The sequence below is a fragment of the Colossoma macropomum genome, unplaced genomic scaffold (genome assembly GCF_904425465.1).
Source record: "Colossoma macropomum unplaced genomic scaffold, Colossoma_macropomum, whole genome shotgun sequence".
NCBI lineage: Eukaryota > Metazoa > Chordata > Actinopteri > Characiformes > Serrasalmidae > Colossoma > Colossoma macropomum.
Window position 1 is genome coordinate 17082561 of NW_023494785.1, and position 18054 is coordinate 17100614.

An 18054-nucleotide genomic window follows, 5' to 3' on the forward strand; every position below is an offset into this window, starting at 1 on the left:
TCTGACGTAAAGCTAACACCGTGTTCCACCATAAGAACATCATACCAACAGTCAACATGGTGGTGGTAGTGTGATGGTCTGAAGCTGCTTTGTTTCTGCAGGACCTGGATGACTGGATATTGATGACTATGCCAGCTACTCAGCAATTGATTTAAAGGTAGAACCGAGCAGGGCATTTTAACAAAGTGCACCACGGTTAATTCAATTGTGACTGTGGTCCGATACGAAAGGAGAAATATAACAACAGCAGTGCTTTCCTGTAAGATAGCTGTGCTGCTGTGTGATGTTGTGTAAATGGCAGCTTAAAAAATGAAAAAGGTTTAAAGCACTGCAAAAGGGTGGCATGAATCAGGCAGTCACAAAAGGAGACAAAGAGGTTAACATTACAGTTTGTATATAGTCAGGTTTCAGATTAAATTACAGACTAACTATGGTCAGGGTTCAGAATAAATTAGTTTGCAGACTGTCTAACTACAGGCAGATTTCAGATTGAATTAGTTTACAGACTGTCTAACTATAATTAAGTTTCAGATTAAATTATTTTATAGACTGTCTAAATGCCATCATATTTTATATCACATTGCTTTAACTACAGCCGTATTTTGTATTACTTAACATTAGACTGTCTACCATCAGATTTTATATCACTTTTACTAGTCAGAATTTGCATTACATTGCATTAGTCTGTCTAACTACCCTAGATTTTATATTACTTTAGTCACAGTCAGATTTTACGTTATATTACATTACTGTCTAACTACCATCAGATTTTAGATTACATCACTTTACAGACAGCCCAACGGCTAACTATTGAACTACCATAATTTAGAATGACATTAATTTAATCACAGTCAGAATTTTAATTATACATAACATTACAGACAGTGTAACGACAACCAGATTTGCCCGAGTACATTCAAACAAGAGGACTCTTCGCGCGATTGGCCCGTTGTTTGAAATGAATGAAACGTGGTGCTCCAATGAGATTTAAGATTTCTGCATAAACCCCGCCCACCAACAGAAACGTAGAGGCGGGCTCCTTCGGTTATGGCTTAACTCTGTTTTGGGGTTTTTTTGACCTACCTGTGAAGTAAAACGTTTGGTGGTCAGAACACCGTAGCAAACGATTAACGTTTCAGCGAAGGGTCAGCGATGAGCAGCTGACTGAAACAGCTTACACATTCGCCCGTTATTTGCTGCTCTGTTGAAGTGACGAAGAAGAAAAGGCAATAATTTGCTTGCAGACATTTTCCGTTGCTGCAGCTTCGTGGTTGTTAGCTGCTTCTGTTGGTGGTATTCAGCCGCTACAGGGGCAATGGAAAATTAAAGAGAACAGAAGTGAACACGGTGAGTGGATATGAAAGTCTCAGAGCTGGTTGTGTAGTTCACGTACAAGTTAGCCAGTTAATATGAGGGCGCAGTCATCCGTGCTTTGCTTTCTTCCCTGAGTTTTCAGCTAACGCTATGTAAGTTAGCTGGCTAGCTAGCTGTTAGCTTGCGTTTAGTAACGTGAAGGTAACCAATTTTGACGTTTTCCAGTAAACTAGCTATTCAGAATATTCAGCTACTTCATTTCAGATTCAGGCTAAAGACATTTTTAACTTTTTTAACGAAAGTAAGTTATGTACTAGCTACGCCTTTTCACCACTTGTATGAACTAACGTTACTTAGCTAGCGGAGTTGTCAACAAACTAAAAGAAAACTTTGTCATTGATAATAAGTGGACTGTCGGAGCAGGAAATTGTCATTTGTTTGTAAGTTTAACAGTTAACATTAGTCGTTGGTAGAAGTTGGCAAAGGAGCTGGCTAGCTAGAAAAGTAACGTTAATTTCACTGGCTTCAATTTCGAGATGCTCACCTTGACCCGATATCTACTACTCTGGTGTTTTGACTGGCCACCAGAAGAGCTTTAAGCTGCGCAGAACCTTTATCATTACTTGTCTTGTATATTTTAGTTAATGTTACTGGATAAACTATAAAAGCGATAGCCACTAGCATTAGGTTGTCAAGAAGTAAGAGAACCATTTGCTGTTCTTCTCACATATGGTTTATTTTTTGCAGGTCATGTGGTGAGTCTTGTGTACGTGAGTCACACAAACATGGACAGCTTCCGAAACCTCGAAGATGAGACGTTTCCCAGCTTCCTCTCCAATGGTTCACTGGGCAGTAGTGGCTGTGCTACCCTGGCCAATGTAACTCTGGGTTCTACTCTCGGGGTGCCCATGGCTGCGTCCACTGTGGCTAAAATTAGAGCTGCAGCAGACAACAGGTGGGAGACTCCCTTTTGTAGGTTCCCTTCATTATAGCAGTGTGTAACTTGCATCTTTACACAGCCTTGTGGTCGTTGACTCCCAATCTTGCCTGTTTTTGTTTTTCATGCTGTTCGTAAAGGAATGTTTCACCAGTATTTAACACTGTGTGTAAATTGGGCTTTTTTGCCGAACATTCTCTTAATGTGTTCTGTCAGTATTTAAGGACAGTGTGACGTAGTTCATGTGGTTTTCTAGGGGAGTTCATTAGTCAGTAGATTTTTACTGTGCTTTTTTTAAGCATTTTTATTCAGGCATCATTTATTCCTCCTTTTAGGTTAACTGATGTCCAGGCATCGTACTTGGATGATGGCCCTCATTCTCTGGGTTCTCGAGGCTCAAATTGTGAGAGGGAAAAATTTGCACTCAGCTTTAAAGATGACTTGTGAGTGTCAATCCAGGATTCAGTTTTTGTCTTTCCCTATCATCTATAACAATAAAAGTACCAGTGTTTTTGTCTTTCCAAAAATGTATTTTGATCTGAATTTTTTTTTTTGTTTGTTTTCCAAAAACAAAAATGTGACGTAATGGGGAATCCACTAAATAATCTTTCATAGAGTGTATTAATCTATGCCGAAATTTTTCTTTCAGGGATGAAGCGGATGACTTCATCGCTGCCAATCGTTTCTCAGACCTGTTGGTGAATGTTAATTTGGACGAATCAGAAAGTGTGTACCGGACTAAAGCCTCTGCAGCTGTGGGAGTCACACCTGCTCCTGCTCGGCCCTCTGATTACCCCTGATGGTACTGAAACTCTTCGAATTACGGTTCAGTTTTATGTCTTTGAAAGAAAGAATAAGCTTAAGATTATCTAGTCTTGAAGGTTTTTATTCATGTTTGACATTCAGCTAAAAACAGTTCTAAATACAGAAGTTGTAGAGGGACGGGGGGGGGTGCGGGCTCCCTTGTGACTGTTCAGGTTGTTCACTGAGTGACTCTATTTATGATATGTATGATTAAATTATTGTTTGAAATGCAAAAGGACAAAACTACACATAGCCATCGTTAATTTTATAGATAAATAAGAAGTGTTTGGTGCATTTTATTAAATTGAATTTTGAAATAGGGGTGGTCAATATGGTGATTTGATCAGTACTGTGATGTATTACATCACAATATGCTTTTCTGAGCATGTCATGGATATTGTCAGTAGTTGATCAACTGCATGTTTAATTGGGTGTAGTGCAGTGCATTGTGTGAAATGCTGAAATAAAATGCTGTATTCATAGTTTTTGATAGTACCTTTTAAGTATGGTACTAGTGGTGCTTTTTCTGTTCCAAAATTGCAAACCCCAGAAAACTTAACATTGTGATGCATGTATATTGAGCCTTATCTATTCACTTCCTAGCATGAGTGCAGATATACATGAGTGTTGAGGTGGGGGTTTGACTCGTCTCTAATTCAGCTGTTGCTCCGTAACCATGCCAAATGGTTGCATTCAGCTGCTCTTTCCATAGTGTCTGCCTTTCTGCATGTAAACTGAGTATCTTTTGTTTGTGAGAAACGATGTAAGTGTTTGTCACTAAAGTTAAGAACATACCTCTTTTCACAGTCACAGTCTTTTCCTCACACCTACCTTGATACTTAATGCTGTGTTATGATGAACTGATCTTTTGGTGAATACACAGTGGTTCTTCACGATTGAGAGGGAGGAACACTGCAAAAATGGAATGGAACTTTGGGAAGTTTTATATGTGTATGTATTATGTGGGTCACCAGTAAATAAGATGTAGCTCTTCAGTGCTTTAGCTAAAACTGATAATTACAACAGATAATTATACCAACAAAATCCTCTTTCAGACATTTCAACTGGCCTGTTGACGTTTTCTCATGTCGGAAGTAAAGAAACCATGGCTGCTAAGGTATGGTTGCAAGAATTGTATATTCTTATTTAACTATATATTCACACCCAATTTTAGTAAAAGATATTTAAGATTTAGAGATAATGCATGAATTGTTGCTTATTTCAGGGAGCTACGTTGCTCCCTGAAACCATCGAGGAAGAGAGTCCAGGGAGTGAGACAGCAGACAGCGATGGCTTGAGTGGCAGTGTCGCCAGCTTCCTGGCAAATGAGAAGCTCATGTCACTTGACAGCATGAACAGTGATGTCACAGGTAAAAATCAGATGTATTATCTAACAGTGACATCAATTATGATTACTCATTAAACTTGTTAAGAATCTGTTAAGCTGGTTAATTTGCTCCCCACAGATGTTTTAACTGTATAACTGTAAAAGAACTGGAAATTTCTAAGCTGGTCTTGGTTATTTGACTAGTATGTTTTGATTGTCCAGTTGCAGTTCTGTTTGACTGAATTATGAAGCTCTACAATGATTTGTTTAATGAAGGGCTTTGCAATTTATTGATTAGTTAATTAGGCTTTTTACACCAGATAAAACCCTAAATGGCACAGTACTACAGTCCTCCAGGACTGGATGATGTTTCTCGTATTATGCTTCCAAATTTCAGATGATGACATTGATATGGACCATCTGCATGATGAAGAGCTGAAGATGTATTTCAACAAACTAATTCCCCCTTCCATGCAGAGAGGTCGAGTCGAGGGCCAAGAGATACCTGCTGCTGTAAGTTATCGGCACAAATACCGTTAGTTTGCAGATGAAATTGAACATTAATTGGGTTTGATGCCCTTTGTAATCTTTTGCGTAATTTTGACAATGTAGTACATAACGCCGACTAATGACTACTGTGTAGACAGGACTGCTCAGAGTAAGGGTGTTTGATTTGGTCTACCAGAAATTTTATTTTATTTAATTTATTTTAAATGTTAGGGGTGAAAGTTTCACTTTAACCTTCATGGCAGTCTGCACTAGAAGTGATCTTTGGGGGACATTATTCAAAAAAAGTTGGGACAGAGGCAACAAAGGGCTGGTAAAATGTAGTGCTGAAAATAAACACAATAAATTAGGTTAGTTGGCAACATGTCAGTAACATGATTGGTTATAAAGTCTTTTAGAAGTAAAGATGGGGAAGGGTTTACCACTCTGTGAAAGACTGCGCTGGCAAATTGTCCAACAATTCAAGAATAACATTTCTCCGTGTAAAACAGCAAAGAACTTGAGGATTTCATCATCTACAGTACATAGCATTAAAAGCTTCAGAGAATCCGGAGAAATCTCTGTGTGCAAGGAACAAGTTGAAAATCAGTATTGGCTGACTGATCTTCAGGCCCTCAGGCAGCACTGCATTAAAAACACACAATTCTATTTAGGAAATCACTGTGTGGGCTCACGAACACTTATGAAAACCGTTGTCTGTGAACATAGTTCATTGCTGCATTTACAAATGCAAGTTAAAGCATGACCATGCAAAGAAACCATATAAACAGGATCCAGAGACATGGTTGCCTTCCCTGTGCTTGATGTCATTCACGATGGACTGAGGCAAAGTGGAAAAGTGTCTTGTGTCTGATGAATCAAAATTTGAAATTCTTTTTGGAAATCATAGATTTTCATAGATGCCGTGTCCTCCAGGCTAAAGAGGAGAGGGACATGCGCATGGCATGGGTGACTTGCACATTTGTGAAGGCACTATTAAAGTTGAACGTTATATAGAGGTTTTGAAGCTGTATGTGCTGCCATCCACCTGACATTTTTCAGGGAAGGCCTTGCTTATTTCAGCCATTCAGACATTGCCAAACCCCAGTATGCATGTATTGCAACAGCTTGGCTCCGTAGTAAAAGAGTCTGGGTGCTAAACTGGTCTGCCTGCAGTCCAGACCTGTCACCACTGATAAAATTTTGACGCGTTATGAACGGAAAAATACAACAGAGAGACCCCAAACTGTTGAGCAGCTAAAAATCAAGCAAGAATGGGAAAATATCACATTCAAAACTACAGCAACAGGTCTCCACAGTTCCCAGGTGTTTGTTGTTTAAATAGATGATACAGCACGGTGGTAAACATGCCCCTGTCCCAGCTTTTTTTGTAATATGTTGCAAGTTCAAAATAGGCAGATACTTCAAAAAAAAAAACTCTGTTTAAACATTTGATATGTTCTCTGTACTATTCTCAATTAAATATAGAGTTTAAATTATTTGCACATCATTGCATGTCTACCAAAGATCACCCGTAGCTTAAAGTGAAACTTTCGCCCATTTTAAATACATTTTTAAATCCTAGCATATTTTGGTGCTAAAAAGCAATACTATACAAAAGTAATTTGAAAAGAGATTTTTTTACTGCACAAACTAATGGAAGTATTTATGTATATTACCAAAGTGTATGTAAAAATAATATAAATATCACATCTGTTAGGACCTACCTGGCAGGCAAACTGGTTCAACACAACAATGTTTTGCTGAACCAGATACATCTTCCAAGAACAGAAACAACTTCCTTGATAACTATGACCAGGTAGGAGCCTTAACGTGTTTACATTTTTTAACAATAGACATTACCCCCAAATATCCTATGATTTCATAACTTTGACAGGAACGGGACAAAATACTATCTTAAGGCTCCCGAGTGGTGCAACCGTCTAAGCGTTGGCCCTATCATCAGGAGATCGCGAGTTCGATCCCTGGTGATGCTACAGCCATCCGTAGCCGGGAGTCCGAGAGAGCACAATTGGCCTCGCTCTCTCTGGGTGGGTGGGATGGCTGCCCTTCTCCCCCCCATCACTCACTCAGCACAATGCTAGTCAGCGCAGGGGTCTGTTAGCTGACGTAGCAGATCTGGCGGTTGGCGCTTTCCTCCGCGCGCGTTCAGCTGTCCAGTGACGTTGTGTGAGAGGCAGCTCGAAAAGAAAGCGGTGGCTGGCTTCACAGGTCTCGGAGGAAGCCTGTGTTAGCCTTCACCCTCCTAGCGTTGATAGCATTGTGTGATTGGGGGAGTCTAGCGGGGTGGAATTGGCTACGACTAAATTGGGGAGAAAATCGGGGTAAAAATTAAAAAAAAATAAAAAATACTATCTTGAGTGAAGTATGGAATATGAGATCATTTGTAAGGGTACATTGCATAATTGTTGTGTCAAACGTTGCCAAATGAACTGTTGACATTTATTTTAGTAAGCATTTTCTTGCTCTAAAGTATGTATGCTTACACTTGAATTGACTGCATTTCTACTGTTAAAGTTACCAATATAGCGTATAATATGTTTTAGGGAGCATGTTGCACCGTTAATGCTATGTGCTAACTGACAAGTACCTGGAAGTACTGCTGTTCCTCTTGTTAATTTTAATCAGTGGCTAAGGATATTCTTATCTGTCTGATCAGGTTAAAAATGTTTAAAAATGTTGTCATCATGTAAGATCATTGTATAATGCAGAGTTCAAAAGGAGTTTATACTGTCCCAAACAAATTTTTGCTTTGGTCTTTTGAAGTAAAAATGAACACGCATACACACATTTATTCAGGACTGTTGTTCTTACAAAAGTTGTATTATTATTAATATTATTATTATAATTATTACTACTTTTTGGTACAAATTTCACAGGCATTTGTTGAATACATGTGTCCAGTGCTCCTGACAAGCGATGTTTTTTTTACTCATGCATGCAAGATGACAGAAGAATCTTTCAGAACACTGTAGTGACTGCTTTCTGCAGTGTTGACAAAGAATGATCCAGCTTTGTTTGGCTTCTAAAGGCAATACCTGCAAATTTTGCAAAACAGGGTGTGGATACATCAAAATTGACTGATTTTACTGCCAGGAAATAAAGTTTCTCACCGCCATGTTGAATTCTCTTGCTTCTCAAACATTTCAGATCACACCTTGTGCTACAGGTCAAAACAATGTGACTTAGAATTTTACTTGCCCAGGCAATCGTTGATGATGAGCCCTGGTGTGACATATAATTTGCGTGAAAAATAACCACAAAAAGGGACCTTTATGATTCTGTTAAACACTTCTATCTGTTTCTCTCCTTTCGGGGTTACCTCTTCTCAGGGAGACTTTTGCATGCCTGATGTGCGACTGGCTGCTACAGGCATGGACTCATGTCCTGCCAGTGATGAGGAGGACACAGAGGATGAGCTGGAAGCCTCGCAGAATGGCAGCAGAGCCAAATCTCTGTTGCCCAGCACCTCTAGGCAACTGGTAAGTTGGGAACCTATGAAATAGCGGCATTATACCTTTTCCAGAAACAGTCTTGAGTGTCTGTGGTTTATTGAAGGTGTTGCTTTCCTGGTCCAAGCTCATTATGTTTTGTGGTTATTCAGGAGTAATGAGTTTGGGGCAGTGCCGGTGGAGGTGACCCCTCGGTTTAAAGACATACAGTCATACAGCTTTATTCTCTTATTTCTTGGATCTATGAGGATAGGCGTCATTCATTGTGCAGTCGTGTGGTCTAGTGTATGGGCAGCTAGAAATCTTAACAAAAATGTTTATTATTTATTTACATAATTTTTAAGAAGATATGACCACGTTGATGAGAACAGTTGTTATTTAATAGTAACATAGTAGTATTTATGTTCAACTTTCTGTCATTTGTAAATTTTCTCATCTTGGCTGTTTTCCATTTGGCTGTTTCAGGAGTGCCCTCCTATAAATGTCTGACACGTCACCATTGTAGCTTCGTTTATTTCGGTGCTGTTTTCTGGGCCTAAAATGTGATGCTCTGCAGTTAAATTCTAGGTGACCACAATGCTTCAGTGCTTGAATAAACTTATAAGGATTGCCCTGTCTTGCTTTGGTATGTTTGTAAAGTCCCCCAGAAGAGACATGCAAGAGATGTGAAATTCACAGGGTCAGTGACAACAGTCGAGCAATGTGTTAATGTATGCAGGTTGGGGAAAGCCATCGGCCTCATTTTAGGCCAGGCCTGGAAGGTGGAAGCTCAGATGATGAGCCTCAGCCAAGTACGCAGTTTTCAGATTCCAGGACAGGCATTGAGCAACGGCGCTCTGCTGAGGGACAAGTGATCGACTCTCCCGTCACAGGTGACCAAAATTTAGATAAGAGTCTATGTGCAGCATGCATGGCATCATATTCTCATTGCAGTAGTGATGTTGCATTTATGGACCTGACTAAGTACAGGTCTTACTTTAGTTGTGTAGTCACCTATTGTCAGTAGCCTATCACTGCATACATCTAGAGCAAATTACACATTGTTTCTGTGTGCATTTTTATTTTCAGGTGATGGTGGTGGGGGTGATGGGAGCAGTGGGAGTGAAGAGGATGGAAATGATGGTGGTGTGTCTACAATCCCTCCACCCACTGGTGTCCAGACCACCTATGATGTCCTACGGGGATTGGGCATTGTAGGAGGAAGTGGAAGGGGCGAGGGTGTACATCAGCTACTGTCGCAGCTGCCTGGATTAGGCCGACCTGGCTTCACAGGGCACAACCAGGTAGTGTATGTTCTGAGGGACATGCCAAATGAAATATTCTTGAGCCTTGAGTAAAAAACAGATGGAAACGTTTAACCGTGAAGAATATTTTCTTTAGTGTCCACTTTCTGCTGACATAATATGCGGTCACTGACGTGTAAGGCATTATGTTGCAGCTGGACCACGTCAGTTGTCAGGGCCAAATATTCCACATCATTCAGCATTGCTGAAATGTTTGCTCTAATGTTGTGCAACTTAGGGACTGTGGTCTTCAGGAAGAATTTCCAACCTGCCAGCACATACTGCTTGTCAGATGTCTGTAGCATGACCTTAAATGCTCTCTTCTCTACCTTATTAAAAGAAACCTTTTCGTTTGCTAGATAGCGAGGTGCAGTATCAGTACACTGCTTAGATCTTTCACTGTCACGCTTGTACTTTGTAGTGATTTCAAAAGCCTCAGACATGGTTGTTTGGTTGTAGCTACCTTTTGCTAGGGCCAGTTGTGCATGATAGCAGTGTAACATATTCTGCAGCATGGTGAACATGCAAATGGTTGTGAAGACTTGTTGTCTGTCCATCTTTTGCACAGAATACTTCTCCTCAAGTCCTGCACAAGGCTTCAGAAGTGTTTCTTGACTGTCCTGTTTTGTTAGTCATTGGAAAAAAAAAGTGTGGAAGAAAGTATATAAGAATATATATAAGAATTTATAGTAAGACTACCGCTACACTCCTTCCCTTGTCATCATCCATCTCTGTTTCCCATTGCGATTGTCAGATGCCAGTTAGGTAGACATTGCTCAACTCTAATGTTATTTGACATTAATGGCACAGTACAGTTCTTCAGTTAACAAATTTTTGTTCTGTTTACAGATGGGAGACCGTCTGGGCCCAGTTGGTACAGGTGAAACTGAGCCTTCCGCTCAAAGTTCTGGACCTGCCAGCCCTTCCCCAGTTAACTGGAGCATGAATCAGGATCGGCAAGAAGCTTTGGTGAGTTCAGAAATCATCCTTGCTTTTGTATTTAAGTATGTTAGATTAGCCACTCACTTGCTTTGCACTTTTTGTTGTGTACTTGGGTGAAAGTGCTAGTCATGGTAGCATGAATGTCTGCAAGTTCATGTTGGCAGAGTTGAATAGTTAAGTGAGCTACATCTTGAATTTTGAGTTGCTCTGATTGCTGCTTGACTGTTAGCCTGGGGAAAAAATGTGATGTGATGTGATGCTGTTCTACAAAGGACTACAACTGCAGTTAATGTAGGTTTGTTTGTTTTTATTTTTTAGATGTTTATAATTTGTGAAGTTTTTTTCAGATACAGACTATAACACAACCACCCTTCCTTTGACAGGATGCCATGGATAGTTCACACTTAGATGCAGTATCTCCAGAAGAACGCTTAGACTCTCTTTACCTCAAGACTGGCGCTGGCTGCCATTACCAGGACTCTGCCTCAATTGCCTCTGTTCTTCAAGGCACTCAGAACAGTTTCCAATTCTCCTTTCTAAAAGACTGTCGTGGAGAGAGTGGTGAGGCAGTTGAACCTGAGCATGCTGAAGGTTTTCATCGAGGCCCTTGTGGGGACTCAGTCAGCCTTGCTGAACAGCGACATACCAGCAGTGGGGAGCATCCTGGAGAATCCCTGGAGGCGAAGTACCTCTCACAAAGCTTCCATCAGAATAGTGATGAGCACAGTGATATTTGGAATCACCGTCCAGATGATGTGGAACTAGAGTTTCAAGGTGAGATGTTTTTTTTTTGTTTGTTTTTTTTTGTTTGTTTTTTTTGTTTTGTTTGTTTTGTTTTGTTTTGTTTTTTTAAATAAGGGTTAAATGCAGGCCTTCCAAACTGTTACTGCTTTTTTAGTAACTGGAAATTCTAAGACTCTCAGACAGGAAGTTTTTCTTTTTTTAGGTGCAAATGTTACCCATAGTGTCGTCTACCAGAATGAAGAGGGCAAGTGGGTGACTGATCTTGCCTACTATTCCTCATTTGAAAAGGGAAATAGAGGCAAAGGGAACTCAGGATATTGCCGTTGATATACAGTCTGAAGACTTTGTTAGTGGCAGTAAGTACGAGATCACCCCATGCCTATACAATATTGTGCTGTTTTTAATTACAGTCCGAAACATTTTCTTATGCTTCAGATCAGGTAATGGAAAAGATTGTGGAGGATCAAAAAGAATTCGAGAAGGAGCATCAGTTCATGCAGGTGAGACTTTTCTCATTTTTGTCTTGACATAGTTTCATTTTAGTTGGTTTTAACAAAGGCCTGATAGTCACAGATTTATTTTCCTGATAGGAGGAGAAGATTGAAGCAGTTAATGCCAGTATGGTGCTTGGAGACACCTCTTGGAAAGTCCCTAGTAGCCACATTCTAATGAGGGCATCCCAGGTCTCAAATGAGTTTGAGAGAGGAAACCAAAGTTATTTGCGCATTTCTTTGGGGGAGTTTTTTCAGCGACGATCTGAGGCTTTGGGCTGTTTAGGGAGCACTGAAGAGGATCATGTTAAAAGGGTGAGGTCCACAACAAGCCAGAAGCATCTCCCTCAAAGTTGCACAGTTGTTTAGATGAATCATTTTTTGCCCTCTGCCATAGAGTGATTGTCAAACAGCTCTATGTTTGTCACATTAGTCCTATGCATTTTAAGAGCAAGTTTAAAAAAAAAACAAACAAAACAAACATATTTTACAAAGTATTTGCTGGAAATCTGACTTTTTTACTCCTTTCTTTTAGCCCTCATTTGGTTATGTTATCAACTCTCCAGAGAAAAGGGAGCCCTTTGCTCTCCTCCGGCCCTCTGATTTTTCTTCTATTCATAGTGATACAGTCCAGCTCAGTGATGCAGATGAAACAATGAATCCAGGTATAAGTTTAACTTCTTTGCTGGGACCCCCCTTAAAGGTCTTTTTCTTAATTAGGGCTTTGTAGGAAGTGCATGCTGACTTGTGTGCTTACAAACCTCAGAGGATTTGGAGAAGACCCTTGAACCTGCAACAACTGAGCTCCCATCAGAGAGTCAGGCACATCCAGAGACAAGTGTAAAAGATGTCAGAGTAATTATATTTGGACCACTTTGTACATAGTGATAGCAAAATATTTTTGATAACATAAATTTGGTGTGTAATACATATAATTTGATTCTTATATTGTTTTTTATTTCCCTTTTAGATTCCACCTGTATTGTCACTGGATGATAAGGAGACTTCAAGCCACAGTTCTGAATCATCCAACTCCAGTAGGAGCCTATCCCTGAGTATTAGCACGATTGCGTCAGCCATTGCGGATGCCTCAGTCAGCTCAGACCCGGCCCAGCTTGCTGCCATGATCGTGGAGTTGTCCAAAAAGAGAAGCTCCAAAAGCAGTCTTCGGGTAGAGGGGCCAGTCCCTGATCGCAAACAAGTTCCTGGGCAGGATAACTTTCAAGATGCCCTGCAGAAAACTTCATCTGCGGTTGACCTCAGTCTTGATATGGAGAAATACCTGAAGAAAGCTGAAGTGTCTAGCAGCGACAGTGATACTTCCAGTTCACGGTCCTGTCTTGATGTTCTCAGCTTGGCTGACAATCTGTCAAGCTCTCAGAGGCCAACACGGTCTCCCACTTTGCAAAATGAGATCATTCTTCATACTGAAGTAAATTCAATTTCAAAACAACCTCAAGTAGTAAAGAAAGAACCAGTTCCATCAAGTATTGTAGTCAAGCAATCTAGTAGCATTGTAAAGGAAGTGAGAAAGTCAGATGTGAAAAGGAGTGCCATTCCGCGACCAAAGACTAGCTGCATACCAACGGCCACAGTTCACTCAGCCAGGAGATCAGTAGGTGCAGGGCAATCTTTGACATCATCCTTCAAACCCAAATCAATGAACAGCAGTTCTGGTCCTGGAAGAAGCAAAAGTGAATGTCAAACAGCGACTACAGCAGGAAACACAAGTTGCTTGGAGTCCAAGGTCAAAATGGACACAGCTCAACCACAGATATCTGCTATATGTCAGTCACTGAGAAGTAGTGACTCCACACTAGACCCTTCTGCTGCCCCAAAAGCCTCTCCTGGTTTTCGAAGTAGTGGTCAGTCAGATTTGCCTTTACTGCGGAGCTCGCCCCAAAGACCCCAAAGCAGAAGCTGTCTTAGGCAAACAGGCACAAAAGAGACACAGTCTCTGAGAAGTCCACAAACGTCTCAGGCTGTTGGAAACGAAAAAGAAACAATTGCTCAACAGAATTCTGTGACTTTCCAGAATAGATATGGCAAGTTCCTGTGCATTCCTGCAAATGCTGCTAACCTTATTTGTTTCCTTTACCATTTTTCTGACACATTTAATGCGTCTGATAATATATAAAGTGATGACAAATTCTACAGGAAATGAAAGTCAGAATGTTCACAATAATTATATACCTTTTTTTGTTTTTCTTCAATTTAAAGCTTCACCTGAGCGGACTGGCTCTCGTGTTGTGGAGGCTAGCCATTGCTCCTTCAGACCATCCACCTCTCCACTCACCCATTCAAGCCCAAGCCAGACTTCACTGCCTAGTCTACATGAGTAAACTACTTTGTTCAGTTACTCTTACAGGCTTCAGTTTACTTAGGTAGCTGTTAAAGCTGGATATTTTGACTTCTGCTACGTATATTTCTGTCCTAGGGAAATGTCTCCTTCCTCTAGTGGTGGTGTGGGTGAGAGGAGTCCAGGGGCTGATCCCCTTTCACCTCAGTCCCATTGTTCCAGTCCATCCCTCAGCAGACTTACCTACCTCTCTATTAATGAGAACACTGCCCTGCCCACTCCTGATCACCATAAGGTGGGTGTGAAATCAGTGAGTTCAGCACAAAATGTTGATGAGGAAAAAGTACTATGATTTATTGAAATACTGTAAAGATGTCCCTTTGAAGTGCCAGTAGAACACAGGGCTTGAAATAATTTTGTATCAAGGGTAAACTGTACAAATTACAGTAGCATGCTGCAGTGTCTTATTTTACTACAGAAGATCATACTTTTTGCACTTTTTTTTTCTTTTAAGAATGTGCAGCAGTTTCGGTGCAGTGAATGCTGTAATTAGGTAGCATTAATTCATGTTCATGTTCACTTCACCATTCACTGAAAGCCTTGCATGACTAATTGCTTTCCAGCACTTATGATTCTTACAAATAGATGATGGTGTCTAGGTATCTCCTACTGCTCAAAAGTAATCTGCTCAAAACACTCAGTCTTGTTTTGTTAATGTAAAAATCAAAAACAGAAGGTGAAGAGTAGCGTTCATGTGTGTGTACATTTTAAGGTTAATCTGAATCTTATTCTGCTTTCTCAGAAAAATATGTCTATGGCCCTGAGCACCACCATCATCAGAGCAAGTCCCACTCCGCCAGTGGAATCTGCTGATGCAAATGAATCTGTCCAGCCAAACCATGATGGAGTTATGGATGGTTCCTCAAATACTCCACAACCTTCTCGTCATGCTGTATCTCCTGACCTGATCCAAAGCAAGTGTGAGTCTGGGAAAAGCCAGACTGAGCCTGGGCCAAGACTGTACACACAGGGTGGCTCTAGCTATTCCAGCAACCTCAAGGTCCAGCATCAGCCAGGAGGAAGAATACAACAGGGTACACAGCAGGTGTCTAGCATTTCAGGAACGGGGAGTGAAGCTTTCTGCGGGTCACGCTATGGTGTCCCCACTTCCTCCCTTTACAAATCTGATGACTTGAGATGTGGCTTGCCCCCTAACAACAGCTCCCATGCTGCTTTGTCAGACCTAACCACTGGTGTGCCAACTCTTTTAACTGGCCAGTCTCTTTTCAATACCCAGCTATCACAACAGTATCTGAACTCAGAAAGGCCCTTGCAGGCTTCCTCGTGCCATTTAGGAACTCTAGCCGGACCGTATGGTGTGCCAGCCATGCTTACAGGTGCTAATCCACAACTTGGACCTGCATATGTACCTGGGCCAACAGGTATGTCATCTGGCTATATAAATGGTGGCCAACATCATCAGTACTCCCTCACCAAAACGTATGGTCAGCCCAGCTTAGGAATGTGGTCTGCAAGTGACCTAACTGATCTCAGAAGTAAGTGCTGTTTTATTGTTGGAGCATGATCTACCTGTGGTTAATTTCATTTGGTGTAGTTTTGTCTAGTGTATAATAGGGGAAAAAAAATAGAATAGCTGTTTCTGCTTTTCTGTTCGTTATTTTATTAAACAGTAAAAATAAAAATGGACAAAAATCTATAAAAATGTAAGCTTTATAATTTGCCTTTTTTTCAGCCCAAGTTGTTGTCCCAGATGAGCTGAAGTTTCCCAGTTCCTGCTGTGTTGGCATTGCCTGTCAAACATCCCTCAGCATCTTTAACCCTTCAGAGCGCTGGCAGCAAGTGGCCATATCCATAGTAAACCTGTCTATTGACGGACAGAAGGTTAGAACTAATCTGATCACTAAATTGGAAACTCATGTTTGAGTTTAAAAATGGACTGACTGTAACTATCCAAAAATGTATTGACCACTCTTGTTCAGAAGCAACTTTCAATGAAGTGTCAATTCATGTTTTAATTTATTTCAAACCTTTGCATTAGGTTGTGCCAGTATGTTTGGCTTGAAGCCTTGTTTTGTTCAGCACTCATTTTCTGAAATGAAAGATCATTATTCAGCAAACTCTGTCCAACTTTATATGAACTGAATATGTTTAAGACTTTAACATTTCTAGAAGTCTTTAAAATATTTTTAACATGTCTGCTTTTGCAAAACTATCAAGTCTTGACACATGTTTCATACATGGAGTTTGTATGAGCAGTTTGTGGTACAGGTACAAATTAAGGAATTTGAACAGCAGTTGTTGATATTGCAACCACTAAGATGTTTCTAGAATCATGTTTTTCTTCAGTTATTTCACCAGTTGAATGACCAGTGTTGTCTTCATGACTTCACTTGTATACAGGTTGCAAGTGTGTGTAAAAGAGTCCCAATATGTGTCTCAAAAATTCTTATTGTGTTCAGGTGGATTCCCTCCCATACCAGTGGCTGATTCTGAAGAATAAGACTATTATTGGACCTAAGAGCACAGAGGAGCAGAAGGTGTTACTGATTGCTCCTAGAGCTGGCCTGTACCAGTGCACTCTGAGTGTGTCATCCTGGCCTGCCTCTGCTGAGAGTGATACTGTGGCACAGGCTGAAGTGTTTGCCAAGAAAGTGGTGCTCATCGCAGTGGCTGAGAACCCTGCAATAGAAGTAAGAGTGCTTTTTAAAGTTTGTAGGCTGAGAGGCTGAGCAGTGAGGCTTAAATCATATTTACTACTATGTTGTGATGCAATATGTGCTCTAAATTGAAAATGTGCTTTTGTTGTTGTTGTTTTTGGGCACAAAAACTATACGTGGCACAGAGTGAAATGTTTTCAGTTGCTCTTTTAAGGAAACATCCCATGACATTCATAAAACCATGAAAATAAAAGTAAACCCTTTAATATGATGTGCCCTAAATCATTTACACTTTGGCCCAATCCCATTTCTTCTTTTTACCCCTACCCCTTGTTTTCGAGTGTCACACTAACCCCTTGGAACAGAGTTACAAGGGGTAGTGGTTGAAATCTATCACTACGAAATGGGACAACCCTCAAATAAAAAAAAAACATTGCTTCATTAACAGGCTACTAGCGGTGCTTTGCAGGCGACCCGGCCAGTCTTCAGTGATAGCAGAGGAGGGTAAAGTTCAGCAACCTCACTGCTGGGCTTTAGTTACCTTTAGGGCATTATATGCCTTCAAAGAGGGGTAGAAGACAATTATTTATTGTCATCCACCCCTAATTCTTTTGTGATACAAAGCTGAAGTCAGCTGTACGCCAGCTTCTTGTTCAGATTTTCCCGTTCCACCTTAAATGGTGCAGCAGTTACATTCTGGCACTTCAGGCGTCAATAGTGCTGGACTATTTAAGGTGGAACGGGAAAGTTAGCTAGCTAGCTACCGAAACATTAGCGTACTATTAACGATTTTTTATGCTTGTTATGAAGAAAACGACCATAATACATTGAATCGACATTAAACTAAGATAATACAATGGTTATAGTAATTTTTTAAGAGAGACAATACTTACATTTGTGGGTTTCTTTGGTCGCTCACGCAGCCATCTTGCTGGTTTTTCTTTTTCTCATAACACTCTGGAGTGTTTCTCTGTAAAACCTCAGTTTTGGGGGCCATGTAGCCCTAACACTTCGCCCTACCCCTCTATCTCAACAAAAATTGGGACACCCTACCCCTAGATGTGATTGCGCAAAATAGAGGGCTAAGTGGTAGGAGCAAGGGGTGAAATGGGATTGGGCCTTTGTGTGCGTTTTTGTCCTCCAAGAAAATTACTTGTTTGTGTTTATTGCATTTTCTAGAGTCTGCAGCGTTTTTGGGGGGCTGGCAATAACCAAATTGAATGGTGTGTGTGTGTGTGTGTGTGTGTGTGTGTGCGTACTCCCCACCTTTTGTGTT

The 18054-nt window shown here is 40.7% G+C and overlaps 1 protein-coding gene across 1 annotated transcript in view; it reads left to right on the forward strand.

Annotated features, from left to right (window-relative positions):
• Positions 1-516: 516 nt before the first annotated feature.
• cep192 (centrosomal protein 192) overlaps positions 517-18054 on the forward strand; it is a 31056-nt gene continuing 13518 nt past the window's right edge. Inside the window, 25 exon segments of the mRNA XM_036585207.1 lie at positions 517-1347; positions 2062-2269; positions 2587-2694; positions 2901-3047; positions 4106-4172; positions 4281-4425; positions 4780-4895; positions 6589-6687; positions 8222-8371; positions 9060-9213; positions 9410-9624; positions 10474-10593; positions 10950-11340; positions 11513-11598; positions 11600-11666; positions 11746-11810; positions 11901-12116; positions 12337-12466; positions 12568-12650; positions 12772-13846; positions 14022-14139; positions 14239-14395; positions 14903-15656; positions 15854-16002; positions 16581-16811. Coding sequence (XP_036441100.1) covers positions 2100-2269; positions 2587-2694; positions 2901-3047; positions 4106-4172; positions 4281-4425; positions 4780-4895; positions 6589-6687; positions 8222-8371; positions 9060-9213; positions 9410-9624; positions 10474-10593; positions 10950-11340; positions 11513-11598; positions 11600-11666; positions 11746-11810; positions 11901-12116; positions 12337-12466; positions 12568-12650; positions 12772-13846; positions 14022-14139; positions 14239-14395; positions 14903-15656; positions 15854-16002; positions 16581-16811 — 5013 coding nt within the window. The 5' untranslated portion in view covers positions 517-1347; positions 2062-2099.